The sequence below is a fragment of the Acromyrmex echinatior genome, unplaced genomic scaffold (assembly GCF_024713525.1).
Source record: "Acromyrmex echinatior isolate Ae372 unplaced genomic scaffold, ASM2471352v2 Scaffold22, whole genome shotgun sequence".
NCBI classification, from domain to species: Eukaryota; Metazoa; Arthropoda; class Insecta; order Hymenoptera; family Formicidae; genus Acromyrmex; species Acromyrmex echinatior.
The window spans coordinates 101,440-116,036 of record NW_028259056.1 but is presented as its reverse complement, the minus strand read 5'-3'; the positions used below and the strand labels follow the sequence as shown (position 1 = coordinate 116,036).

General features: G+C 33.4%; 1 protein-coding gene and 1 long non-coding RNA gene across 11 annotated transcripts in view; both read right to left on the bottom strand.

Moving 5' to 3' along the window:
* Nucleotides 1–14,597, bottom strand: part of LOC105147649 (uncharacterized) — a 118,396-nt gene that overhangs the window by 101,739 nt on the left and 2,060 nt on the right. For 4 of the 10 annotated variants that reach the window (XM_087416401.1, XM_087416410.1, XM_087416408.1 and 1 more), the window contains exon 1: nucleotides 600–762. In XM_087416401.1, the coding sequence (XP_087272527.1) occupies nucleotides 600–725 (126 nt within the window). In that variant the 5' untranslated portion in view covers nucleotides 726–762. Of the gene's footprint in view, nucleotides 1–599; nucleotides 763–869; nucleotides 1,053–14,597 lie in introns of those variants that run through there. The other 6 variants (XM_087416399.1, XM_087416404.1, XM_087416403.1 and 3 more) reach the window with 6 other exon arrangements.
* Nucleotides 8,863–10,374, bottom strand: LOC147906517 (uncharacterized). Its single transcript, XR_015548370.1, has 2 exons — nucleotides 9,175–10,374; nucleotides 8,863–9,073 (listed from the first exon to the last, which is right to left on the bottom strand). It is a non-coding gene; the product is annotated as an uncharacterized LOC147906517 (long non-coding RNA).

Sequence of the window (14,597 nt, the reverse complement as noted above, 5' to 3'; positions counted from 1 at the left end):
AAAACCATAATTAATACATAAGTATAAATTTATAATCTACATTGTAATAATTTAAATTATATTCTAATGTTCACATACAAAATGAAGATAATATTGTTTATTCTTTTTAGGTAAACATCTTGTACAGTTTATTTTTTTCTCTCTTTATATTAAATAAAGAAAAAGGATGAACCACGCAAGAAATTTAAGTAAACAAAACTATATACATATATATATATATATTATACATATATATATATATATATATATATATATACAATTAATTAAAAAACTATTCATCTATGATTATATCGAAGTGGTAATATAGAGGCAATACAAATATGTTCAAGATATGAATAATTAAAATATCCTTGTTAGCAAAAAGGAAACGAGAGAGAGAGAGAGAGAGAAAGAGAGAGAGAGAGAGAGAGAGAGAGAGAGAGAGAGAGAGAGAGAGAGAGAAAGTCCATAATAAAAAGTTGAGAAATAATTAAACATGCTATGTATAAAATGATGAACATTTGATCAGTGCAGTAGCACTGTATGGAAGGCATGAAAATCAGAGTAGGAAATCAAGTTGCAGTCCGTATAACCGGCGTTTCGAAAACACAACGCCTTACCTTCAATGGCAGGTAACGATTCACCAGCGAGCATAGATTCGACTCGCCTGTCTCACTGATAAATAGATGCTCGTTGCCATTGTCCGCCGCGCACAAACGACAAATTGTTGAATCATATAGATGCATATCTACAATGTTCCTAATAGTAAAGTGAAATGATATCCTGAAATTAAATCATCTCGAGAAAAGACATAATGTATAAAAATATATATATATTACGAATTTATATAACAAATTTATCGACAATGTCAAAATTTATTGAGTTTTTACCATTACTTTGTATATACAACGTTAAATAAGCACTGACCGCGCTGCCTTAAAATAATCAAAGGAACATGCTGATTTCACAAGAAGGTAGTCTGCAGCATGAAAGCTTTTCAACAAGAGACGCAAATGACACAGTGTTGAGTGTGGCACGGTCACGGTGAACCGTGGCATAGCTGCGTTCAGAAATATCACCTGGGTGCCCTCGAGTATTATTTTAGGCCCTGCACACAATAATACGAATAAGAAATAATAAGAATAAAGAATAAACGATTTTAAGGGGTTTCCGATTTCTGATAGGTTAGGGACTCCGCACAATAAAAGGAACACGGAATAAGAATTTCAATCTATCAGAAATCATGTATTGTGAAATACACAGTTTCTGATAGATTGAAATTCTTATTCCATATTCCTTTTATTGTACGGAACCCCTAACCTATCAGAAATCGGATACATCGGAATACACGATCATAGGTTGAAATCGTTTATTCTTTATTCTTAATTCCTTATTCCTTCTACTATGAGCAGAACCTTAAGCCTGCCAAGCTTGTTTTCCTAAGAAAAAGATTGCTAACTGGATTAGAATCTTTCTCTTTACCACCGTATGGCTGCGATGCTGGGGAACGGTGCAATTGCGCACTGTAGCAATTGCCTATTGCCAATCACAGCAACTTCTGCATAGGGAATTTAGGATTATTTTTTTTTAACGCTGTGATTGGCTTATGAGCAATTGTCATATTCTCAAAATGATAGCATTGACAGCACCACAGCCAATACGGTAGCAAGATTCTAATCCAGCTAACAATCCTGCAAGAAAAACAAGTATCATGTGTCGCTGGCTTTACAATGGTTGCATTCAGCGAGCGCTCAGTGAGGGGTTGTAGTACTAAATGCATTAAATGCTTATTAACAGCGGACTCAACAATTGAGTGAGCGCTCGCTATTGGTGTATTCTTTTAGATCATCCAATCAATATTTTAAATTTGGAAGAATATATCAATGACTGCATTTAGTAGAGAAAGCAGCTTTGTAACTGTTATAAAATTCTTAGATATGATTGGTTTATACATTTAGATCTAGTGAGAAACTAAGGCCAAAACTAATCATATTAAAGAATTTTATTAAAGAACAAACAAATTGCAAACTGCTTTTTCTACTGAACAAATAAGAATGGATTGAAATGGATTAAAATGGATTCAGATTTTCAGAAATAAGGAATGTATTCATGAATGTTAAAATGAATTCTTTTCAATCCTGAATGCATTTTTATTCATTTATAGGAATTGCATAGAGCATATCTCTATGCCTTTCAACCTAAAAATAATATTAGCATTTTTCTGTGCACATCGTGAATACTACTCAATTCAGAATTGTGAATAGGAAGTACAATTTTTTTAATTCAGTTAAATTCGAAAATAATATCAGCAATTTCTGTGCAACGTAAATAAAACTCAATTCAATATTCTAAATATAAAATACAGTTTTCCGATCCAATTGAATAAAAAAAGTATTTATTTAAAAATGGATCATAAATTATACTTAAATTATTCAAAATTATAAGTAGGAAATTTTTCGTTTTAATCCAACTAAGTTCAAAAAAGTTATAACATAAAAATAATTGAGCTATGTTCTTTTGTTTTTCTTTGATTAGAAGTAAAATGAATGATCGATGTGAACACTCGCAAACTAAGTCGAACATAGCCCGAATATTAGACTAATCACGATGCGTATCGGCCAAGTGAAATTAAATTATCCGATACTTACCCAATGTTGTCTCATAGTAATGTAAATTGTTTATACTTTATTATATCTGTTAAATGATGATATTTTTATTATATATCTATATATCTATATATCTATTGAGTCATCTAAAAAGTATTCGCGGTTTTTTGTCACTAGATGGTGTTGATACAACACTATTTAGTGACAAAAAACCGCGGATACTTTTTAGATGACCCAATATATATCTATATACAACAAATGAGAATGGATTGAAATAAATTAAAATGCATTCAGATTTTCAAAAATATTAATTCATGAATGTTAAAACAAATGCTTTTCAATCCTGAATGCATTTTTGTTTATGAGAATTGCATAAAGCATCTCTATGCCTTTCAATCTAAAAATAACATTAGCTTTTTCTGTGCATTGTGAATACTGTTCAATTCAAAATTTTGAATAGAAAATACAATCTTCCAATCCAATTGCAACCAACTGAATCTAATTGAATCCAATTGAATCCAATTAAATTCAAAAAAATATTCGCTATTTAAAATACGCATTTAGATAGAAAAAAATTCAATACTTCAACCGCTCACTGAGCGCTCAGCGAGTTCTTGTATCTAATTGATATATTCCAATAGATCCAAAAATATAGACCAAATAGATGCAAGAGCTCACTAAGCGCTCAGTAAACGATTGTAGTACTGAATGCACTCAATGACTGCGTTTCATTAGCTGCGTTCAGTAGATTCAACAGTTGAGTAAGCGTTCGCTATTATTGGGTGTATTATTCGTTTAGATCATCCAATCAACATTTTAGGTCTGAAAGAATACATCAATAGCAGTGAGTGGTCACTCAACTGTTGAATCTACTGAAGCTAATGCCTACAAAGAAAAATTAATTAAGGAGTTTATTATGGTTCTTGAAATAAGGTGAAAATTATGAAAGTAATCAAATTTACTAATGAATATTTATAACTTCATTGGTTAATGCCTAGTGAGTTTGTTTCATTTTTGTAATTTTCACTTCGTCTAAAGAACCGTAGGCCGCTGTCCCATTAACAGAAATTTACAACGGAACGGAACAGCGAGATCAATCACAATTACAGAAAAAAAGCTAACTGCAGAGTTGTGATTAGTCACGCTGTTCCGTTCCGCTGTAAATTTCCACTTATAGGACGGAGACCTAATAATAACTCCGGCACACCAGTCGTGCGCGACGTGCGATATTCAATGACAGTATACCTTTAGAATAAGAATATCGATAAAGCTGTATACTCATTAGATATCGCGTGTCGCACGCGACGAACATCGCGCTAATGTGCCGGAAACATAAGTCTCCTGGAGACTTATTAGGGTATCTATCTATACAGCGAAATAGCATAATGCAAAACAAGAACAGAACAAATTACAAGCGTTCCATATCAACTGCAATTGGTACAGACCTACTTGTGATTGGTTCCGCTCTCGTTCCGCGTTACGCTATTTTGCTGCATGGGTAAGCATCCTTAGCCCGGATTTTCATACAGACAACAGCGCTTTAACACAGAACGCTGATTTCTGAAAAGCCAGTTGTGGGGGTAAAAATTTACTTCCATCACCCGTTTTTCATCAATTAGCTTTTGGTATCAAAGCGCTGTTGCTCGTATGAGGATCCGGGATTACAGTTCTTTAGACGAAGTGAAAATTACGAAAATGAGCAAACTTACTAGGTATTAGCCAATAAAGTAAATAAGAGATTGTTAACCAATGAAGTTATAAATATTCTAGTAAATATATATATAATTATATATATAGTAAATTTGACTCTTTGTAATTCTAGCAAATTCACTTTCGTAATTTTCATTTCGTTTCAAGAACCGTAATAAGCTCTCAGTTAGCACTTAGTGATTCTTTATAATATGATTGGTTCTTGCCTTTAGTTCGTGCTAAACCTAAATGTAGGAACTAATCGTATTAAAAAATCACTAAGTGCTAAAACTGAAGCTGCGTTCCACAATCGCAATGCTCGTTTGTCCTTATTTAACATTTGATAAACAACAAGGATGAAATGATTCGCTCAGAGAATTAAGGGGATGCTGGAGCGAAGGCCGAACTTGATCAAGGTCGATATTACAGGTTTTCATTTCCAATGTATAATCTGCTTACGCCCTCTGAAGTTAATATGATCATGCAGGAAATTCGATCGATTAATTATCGATATTTTTATTCCGTTTCCTACATTACCATCTTAACAGGGACGTGTATTAGGATCGGTCCCACAATGTAAGATTTATTTTGGAAAATTTTCCAATTTTAGAATTGAAAAAAAAATAAACATAATTGAAGTTAATCTTATATTTGTAGAATCGGACCTTAGAAATTTAGTTGCATTATATACATATTTAGTTATTATATACACATGCAATGTAGACCGTGTTCTAATATATATCATCAGTACTAAAAGTCTGTAATATATATAAAATACAGATTTTTAATTAAATTAGATATATCGATACGAAACCGTAATAGCACTTTTTTCTTACATCCAATGCCATTTTAGGTTACGATAATATATTATCATAAATGAATATCATAATATATATATATATATATATATATATAGATATTCATGCAGATATTCTCTATGTCCATTTTTGCAATATTAAAATTTTATATTATAATATGTATAATGATATATAAAATGTAATTCTAATGTTGTATATAAAAAGACATTCATGAATACGAATTACAATTACATTTTATGTGTATTATAATATATGTGTATATACACAATAACACAAAAAATATTATTGACATATTAGTGAAGACATAAACATGTTAATGAATTAATGATATATGCAATATTAAAATTATATTTTGTACATTATTGTGTATATGTACATTATAATACATATAAAATATAATTATAATTTATATTCACTAATAATGTTTTGTTATATGTTACAACAATGTTAGAATTATCATAGTATAATGTACATACAATTTTCTATATTAGATATATAGTCGACATATTAGTAATGTATAAGTACTATAAGTATCTATCTCTTTTTATTAGACAGAGTAAAAAGAGTTACATTATGTATGTGCAATGTCGTATTCATTTATATATATATATATATATATATATATATATATGAAACACGTGTCCATATATTGACAGTAATATATGTTACATCTTGACTAAACTCTAAATGATAGGAAAAATCATAGGAAAAAGTGATACTACAACTGTATTTCGATATTCATTGCGAGTACTGAAAATACGTAACTATAGATTTTCAGTATTGACAGTGTACATTGACACATGGGCCTATATAATAGCATTTTTCCTGTCGTACAATGTCATTTTAGGTCAGGATGTGATATGTATTAGCTATATATAGATATATTACACATATAATATACATAGCTATACCATTTTTTGCTATGTTTAATAAAAATATGTAGAAGTTAATCATGTTAAAATATTAGTGATGTACTTAAATATAATACACACATAGGCAATATTGTACAATATTGCATATATGTACTATAATGTGTGAATATACATACGTTGCAGATAGAAATTATCAATGCTAAGCTGTTTATGCATTCTCTGTGTTTAAATGTGCAATATTAAAATTGTATACATATATAAAATATATATAATGCATGTATATATATATATATATATATATATATATATACATACACACACATAAAATGAGGATTTATCAGAGGATTCGTAATTTGATTATTTTTTTTAAGATGTTACGTCTGATGTTCGTTGTATATTCTGATATTGAAATATAAAAGTATATATCACTAATATTTGATCCTAAAAAAATATATCTCTTTTTATTAAACGTAGAAAAAAGAAGACATCAGTACACCTTTTTGTTATACGTAACAAAAAGAGATGAAGTAGCTACACACATATGTGAATATGAATTAGAAATATATTTTATAATGTGTGTACACATCATAATGCACATAAAATATAATTCTAATATTCACTAATAGACTGTGTCTATATTATATCTGCATGAAAAGCTAAGTATGAGTAACTTCTATCTCTTTTTATTATGGGCCTTCTACAATAACACATTAGTTACAAATCAGAAGTCAGAAGCTAAAAATTGATCAATCACAGCCAATTTTTAGCGTTTGACTTCTTATTTATGGCTGATTTATGGCTTATAATTGTAAAAGGCCCATTAAACATAATAAAAAGAGATGGAATAGTTACATATGTATGTGCAATGTATTTACGTACTGACATGTTACATCCTAAGTTAAAATGACATTGGGAATAAAGGAAAAAGTGCTATTACATTACACGTGTATACATGTATTTCAAATACATGGTTGCATCCGAAAATATATCTAAGTCACAGTCAGAGTGTTCATTTAGTAAAAATATACTTATTGTAACTTGCTGTTAGTCAACGTACATTGACCTGTAAGTGTATATATTTGCTAAAACACTTTGAATATGATATACTTACATACATTTCATAAACGTACAGCATCGTACAAAAATTATGCATGTGACTATTGACTGTGTAATGTATGTTGTATATATATATATACATATATATATATATTAGGTGTTGGAATTAATTCGTAGCGTTTTTAATGAAAGAATGTTATTTATTTCACATGAGCATTAAAAAATACATTAATGAAAGTACTTCCCATCACTTGTAAAACGCTACGAATTAATTCCAACACCTAATATGTATACATACATATATGTATAACATATATATTATATAGGGTGTCCAAAAAGACTCCGGATTTAGGAGCTGAATATAAAGATGACTATAACTAATCGTAAAGGAATGTGAACGTGTATCGGCATGCATAGTACGCCAAAATATAATGCGTTGCCCTATGATTCACGTTCTACGATTCAATTACGACAATCCTTGTGCTAAGGCTATTACATAACGTTTTTAGAAAAAACGTTTCAGACAAAAGTTGTAAGGTTTCAAAGAAACTATTTACTGATATTCAGTTTTTTTTCTTCATTAGTTTCTTTGTTTCGGTTATGTCAAGCAATTAGCTTTTGATTCCATCATGACAATGCATCTATTTGCATTTCTTTAATTGCAGACGCAAAATTCTATAAATTGGTTCCGTAATTGTATTTCACCAAATTTAATAATCGAAATGCTTCTGCCAATAAATTAAAAATAGTCAGTACATATATAAACGCCTTTGACATTTATTTGTAACTAGCCAAAGCACGATTTACGGCTGTGGCATTTTGTTATAACTAGCCAGCTCACAATTAATGCCTCTGGCAGTAAATTAAAAATAGTCAGCCCACGATGAACGCCTCTGACATTTGTCTATAACTAGCCAAAATATGATTTATGGCTGTGACATTTTATTATAGCTAGCCAGCTCACGATTAACGCCTCTGGCAGTAAATTAAAAATAGTCAGCCCACGATGAACGCCTCTGACATTTGTCTATAACTAGCCAAAATATGATTTATGGCTGTGACATTTTATTATAGCTAGCCAGCTCACGATTAACGCCTCTGGCAGTAAATTAAAAATAGTCAGCCCACGATGAACGCCTCTGACATTGGATCATAATTAGGCAAAGCGCAATTTATTGTTATAACAATAAATTTAATCATATCACTTGTATGATAAATAAAAGTGATATTTTTACGAATAACATAAAGATGCTAACCTTTCTCATTCTGGCTTTATAGGGTGCCAACAAAAAACACACATCATAATAACCAATTTTGGTCTTCTAGAGTGCTTTCCAACAAAAGACAGTGTGACACGGTGTATTATTACAATCTTGTATATTACGATAATATAGGGTGGGCCATCTATTGGTACGTTTTTGAATTTCGTCGTATGGCAACACCGAACGAGCTACAGACCCGAAATTTTGACAGTTTATTAGTCATACCGTCCGCGGCACGAAACAACATGTTTTCTCTTGAAGAGCGTTTTGAAATTTTAAAAACTTATTTTCAAAGTCAGTGCTGTGTCGCCGAAACTGTACGAATTTTGAAAAGAAATATGGAGCACCGAAGGAGCTATACGCAAATTGGTGAGGAAAGTTCGTGAGAAAGGGATGTTAGTGGATGACAGAAGTGGTCCCAGAGCTCGGACAGTGCGCACACCCGAGAATATTGAGGCTGTGGCCCAAAGTGTGAGACAATTCCAGCTTTGAAAAACAATAGTCCAAAATGTCATTAATAATTGGGGTGACCGAATGGCATACTGTAAGGCCAGTAGAGGGAGCCACATGAACGAAATCGTTTTTCATTCTTGACGCGGATACTTTTAGCTTCACAACAAAAAAAAAATTAATAAAAAATATCAATGTATGCTCATTTGATCGCATTTTTAAAAACGTACCAATAGATGGCCCACCCTGTACAAGGATGAGATATTGTATTGAGTCGCTTGTTATAAAGCACCCATAACCTTCTCTTATCAAAGGCAGACAATATTCTGCTACTATTTTTTCTATTTTGTGAACAAAAAACACTATATAAATATATATATATATATATATATATATATATATATATATATATATATATACACATATACACATATATACATACACATACACACACACACATACACACATATATATATATGGTATGTGTAGAACACTACTACACTACACTACATTGATAGTACTGTTGCGGCAATGATACTGTGAACGCGGGTCATACTGGTTACAGCTGATTGACTCGTATAATGCCGTTGTTTTCTACACATACAGCGTCACGCAAAATGATATATGTATGCATATATATATATATATATATATATATATATATATAATACACATACATACAAAAAATTGTTATTTATCACTCTAAGAAAAAAGATACATAATCGATATCATGATCACATTATCTTTTCCTTAGCGACTAATTAAGAAAAGGCGTTCACCGTATCTAAATTCACGTTATTGTAAAAAGACTCTCTATTATCTTTGAAGTTCTATTATTGATACGTCATTTAAATGTATTCTCCAGGTTTATGAAGGCAAAAGAAGGCGACCCAAAAGTGCCTCAAAAGTCGACCCAAAATTTAATGTATTCCAATAACTATAGGAAGAATACCGAATCACTTTAATAGATAAATAAAAAATTATTTGTATGTTGCATATAAAGGCACATATAAGGCTTTTTGATTTGTTAATTATAAAATTATATTGACATCATCCTTATAATTATATTAATCATCCTTATAATTATATTAATCGCACTTTTGCGATTTGATTGATTATCAGAATTTTCTTTCGGATGATAATTATAAAAAAAACATTTCACAGAAAGTACTGATCGACGTTACATTATTACAGAAACATAATTTTTTTTTGGATTTTTTCTAAAGGTAAATTAAAACGTTTAGAAATACACATATAATTTCAATAATTAAATAAAAATATATTTAGCCTGTAATATATGTTTGTTAACAATGTCTTCAATCACTTATTTAAAAAAAAAAATTATGAAAAAAGAAAAAAGGAATTGATCATGAGATCTCTAACATTCAGATCTCGTATCTTACGCGTGAGACCACGCCGAGGTCTTGCAAATCTTTTCTATGAACGTGGTATATAAGGCTCATGGAAAATCATAGAAATATCCCGTAAATTCGTGTTTTGAAATTATTTTTGCTATTATACATAAATTGGAGGGATATAGGATTAGCATAATTTATTAAAACTTATATTTTATCTATAATGTTCCTTCTCCTCTTAATTATACACATTGAGCGACCGAAATTTTCCAGAAAGCATTTTCGGTCGCTAGAAACAAGCGACCGTAGAGAGATGGGGGGGGGAGGAGAGGAGAAGAGAGGAGAGGAGAGGAGAGGAGAGGAGAGGAGAGGAGAGGAGAGGAGAGGAGAGGAGAGGAGAGGAGAGGAAAGGAGAGGAGAGGAGAGGAGAGGAGAGGAGAGAGAGAGAGAGAGAGAGAGAGAGAGAGAGAGAGAGAGAGAGAGAGAGACTCTGAAGGATAGACTCGCTGTTTCGTTCGACGAGCCCAGCTCGGCATGCGAAGTCTCACCGATTACAATCGGAGTTTCTATCCTTTTTTGTTTTTTCTCTGTCTCACTCTGTCGTACTTCTGTTTCAATAATTCGTTCTGCAATTCAAGAATGTGATTTCTATCGATTCTGGCATCATCGTCGATGCAGTAAGGACGCACGATTCCTTCTCTAAACAACGATCCTGATATATATTTCTATATATACAAAAATATATAATATTATGGCGTTTCTGGCTGATAATATATTGCTGGTTTATTTACAATGGTTCAATCCATTTCTATAGTTCAATAGCAATACTACTTCGTTTGCGCGCGACCGATAGGAGGAATGGCGCTTCTTACTAAGACTCGACATCCGAGTCAAAAATGTGCTGTATACAATAATTTCAGACCTTGCATAAGTAGCTGGCGATTTACAGAAAACCTCAAAGAACAATACTATGCTTGCAGAAACGAGTTACGAGCTTTAGTATAAGAACAAAGTGTATTCGAAAATTTCATTTATATGCTACGTCTGTTACGAGATTGCCGCTTGTCGTTCCGACATCCGAGCAGAAAGAAAGCTCAACCGAAACACATTACGTTCCGAACCTTGATATGCATGTGTAAATAATTCAGTAAATAAAGTTTAAACATGTGTTGTATATATTATATGTACACGCACACACACGCGCGCGCGCGCACACGCATACATACGCACACGCGTATGTATGTATGCTATTATATATGCATATATATATATATATATATATATATATATACATATATACACATACATACATATACATACATATATATATATATATATATATGTATATGTTATTTTATATATATGCATCAATAATTTACTAAATAAAATGTATGTAAAAGACAGAACAGTATAATTAAAATAATTATCTTCATTTGTATTCATATGTAAATAATATGGTATGTTTCTTGTTTAGGAAGAAATTATTTCAACAAAATTGAAATAACTAATATCATATTTATTTTATTATTTTTCCTCTCAAAAGAAAAAACTTTGACCAGGGCACGTTTTGATTGATATGGGCCTGAGTAGGTCAATAATTCAGATCATTTCTATGGTTCAGCGACGCACTTTTCATGACAGCGCCGCTGTCGGAATATCGCGGAACTAAAATACTGCTCAGTTTCATGGCTTCACGTCAATTTCACTCGTAATATACAAACGAAATTTTTGGATGCACCTTTCTCTTAAACTAAAACTCCTACCGCGTTTCTAAAAGCATGGGATTGTTCGTTTAGGTTTTCTACAATACGCTAGCTACTTTTCATGAACGTGCAAGATCTGAAACTCTTATATGCAACACATATTGTGATGTGTTGACTACAGAAGCCGATAACAAAACTGTAAGTCTTTAATTTTTTTTCGTTTTTCGTATACAAATGTAGCTGGCGCTTTGCGTTGTTGTCGATACTTTAATTGTGGAGAAGGATTTTTCAGTCCATAAACACAGTTATGAGAAAGGTGCTTTTAAAATTTAATGATAAAACAGGACACTCCAGCATCCCCTTAAGGGAGAGTGGAGCGGAAAGTGTTCTCTACTCCGATTGGTTCCGCCATTTATAGTGTATTTCCGCAAATGTGTATGCGTGTATATGTATGTATTATGTATGTACATATATGTTATCAATATTATCAATATTATATTTGTCGTACGACAAAACATTTCAAGTCTATTGATTAGTTGCAAGAAAGAGAAGTTGTCGGATCTCTCTATCATATAGTCAATCAATAAATTTTAAATCTTTATCGTACGACAAATATTGGCTATACACAATACTAGTGCAGTACAATGCTAGTGGCCTAGCGATGTTTACATCGAGCACTTGATACACGTACTAATTAATAACTTTTTATTAAATTATTTTAATTTCAGCAATGTATTTAAAGAATGATGTACTAAATTGATACAATATACATCATAATTGTGGCGGCTTAAAACACTACTAATCGAGTCGCCGGGGCGTGCGCGCGATCCGCGCCGCCACTGAGTCGTTCGCCCAGTGTCGCGCTTGATGCTGACCGAACGTCCGCCTGGCGTAAGTACCGACCGCGAGACGGCCACGCGACATAGTAATCCGCGCGCAAGAATGGTTCACCATTTATAAGAAGGGCTCTGCGGGAGGTTTTCTGCATCTTCTCATTAGAGTTAGAGTGAGCTCGATAAGGGCCTCTACTCTAGTAGTAGACATATCCTGGTAAAGTGAGTCCCTCGGGCCTTCACGCTAAGCGAGTTCCTGTTCTAATAGCCTTTGAATTTCACTCCACAAAGTGAACTCACTCACTCACTTCGGGCCTTTGTATTTCCCCGCGAAGCAAGCTCGTTACCGGGCCTTCGCGAAACAGAGTGAGCCTCATTCGGGCCTTTATGGTATTCACTTCCTGGCAACGAGAGATTTACACACTACCACGGAAGCGTCGCCGGGACCACTACGGTCTCCCACGCACACTAGAGGAACTACCGATGGAGAAGACGCTCGATCCAGATATTACTCTCCTTCCGTGGAGACTTATACCAATAGAGCTTTCGAGAGAAAATACCCTCGTCAGGGATCCACGATGACGGTCTAGTATCAATAAACAGATGAGCACGAGCACCTTGTGGCCGCTTGTACCGTCGCTACTGCTGCCGAAGAAATTACGGGAGTGGGAAATCGGGTCGCCGATTTGCTTAACCCTCTCTCAGCAATCTACGACCAAGGACACCGGAACGAAAGAAGAAGAGGAAGATCAACCCGCGACCAGCTTTTTGGAACCAACTCCAACTCCGAGGAAAAAATATAAGACGCTAACGCACGCACGCATGCACGCACGCACGCACCGCAAGGCGCCACAATAAATATCATAAATATCGAAAGGTATCTTTGTATAATATATGATATAATATATGGTAAAGTTGAATAAAGAGTAATATATTTTTATTTGTGGAACTTTCTTAATTAAGGAGCACCTTTCCACAATAATGATTAATTAAATACACATATCATATGTTTCAACGTGTTCGAGAGCGAGTTAGAGCGAGAGCGCTAGCGAAAAAATTTTGAGTGAAACGGCGGTTTAGCTGAAGTTGGATTTACGCGAATTGTCGATTGCGAGTCAAACGCGGCGGTTTTCTGGCGGCGGAGCGTCTCCTAGGCGATTGCACTTATGCGAAGTGTTGACTCTGACCGAGAACAGCGAAGACAGGCATTGCTGCTCATTTTTGCCTTTTATCCTCTTTGAAGAACAAAGGCTTCCTTTTAATCGCCTATGAGATTCTTGCAAAATTAAAAAATTTGAGGTGCCCCCTGTTTCGGGCGGCGATTGGTGATTTTCGAGCGTGATGGCCAAGCGGTACGCTATTGCCATGCGCGCCCACTAAATCAGGAATCCTGATTGGGATGTACGCATGTTACGCGTTTCGCGTCAAGCGAGCGTGCGTGCGCTGCGACCGATTTGAGTTAGCTTGCCGTTATAGCGGTTGAGATTTGTGTACGTACGACATGCAGCTTAGCTTATATTTTTTGACTTTATTGACGAGGTGATGGTCAAGTTGTGTTTTGGAAAACTCTAAAGACGCTTGGAATTCTTCTAGAAGCTTCCGATCCGCATGTCGCACGTACGCCGAATCTACAAAAAACTGTCTGTCTCGGCTGTATCTCGAACACAACGTATCGCTACAATTAAGATTATTCAATAAAAAGTTACTACAGTAGTACCCATATCAAGTGCACGATGTAAACTAATAGCGTTTTTCACTGAGAGAACTGGTGCGCACTCACCGCGGGCAACATATTTCATTCGAATGTATATGATCGGACAAAACATCCGGTTGTAGAAATTACTATTTTAAAATTGTATTGTATTTCATATAAAAAGTTTTGAAGTGCAATTAAAAAAGTTTATAAAAATTTTTCATTCTCTTAATTATAATTAATGAATCTTTTTTGGACCACGTGCTTGACCGAATAATCAG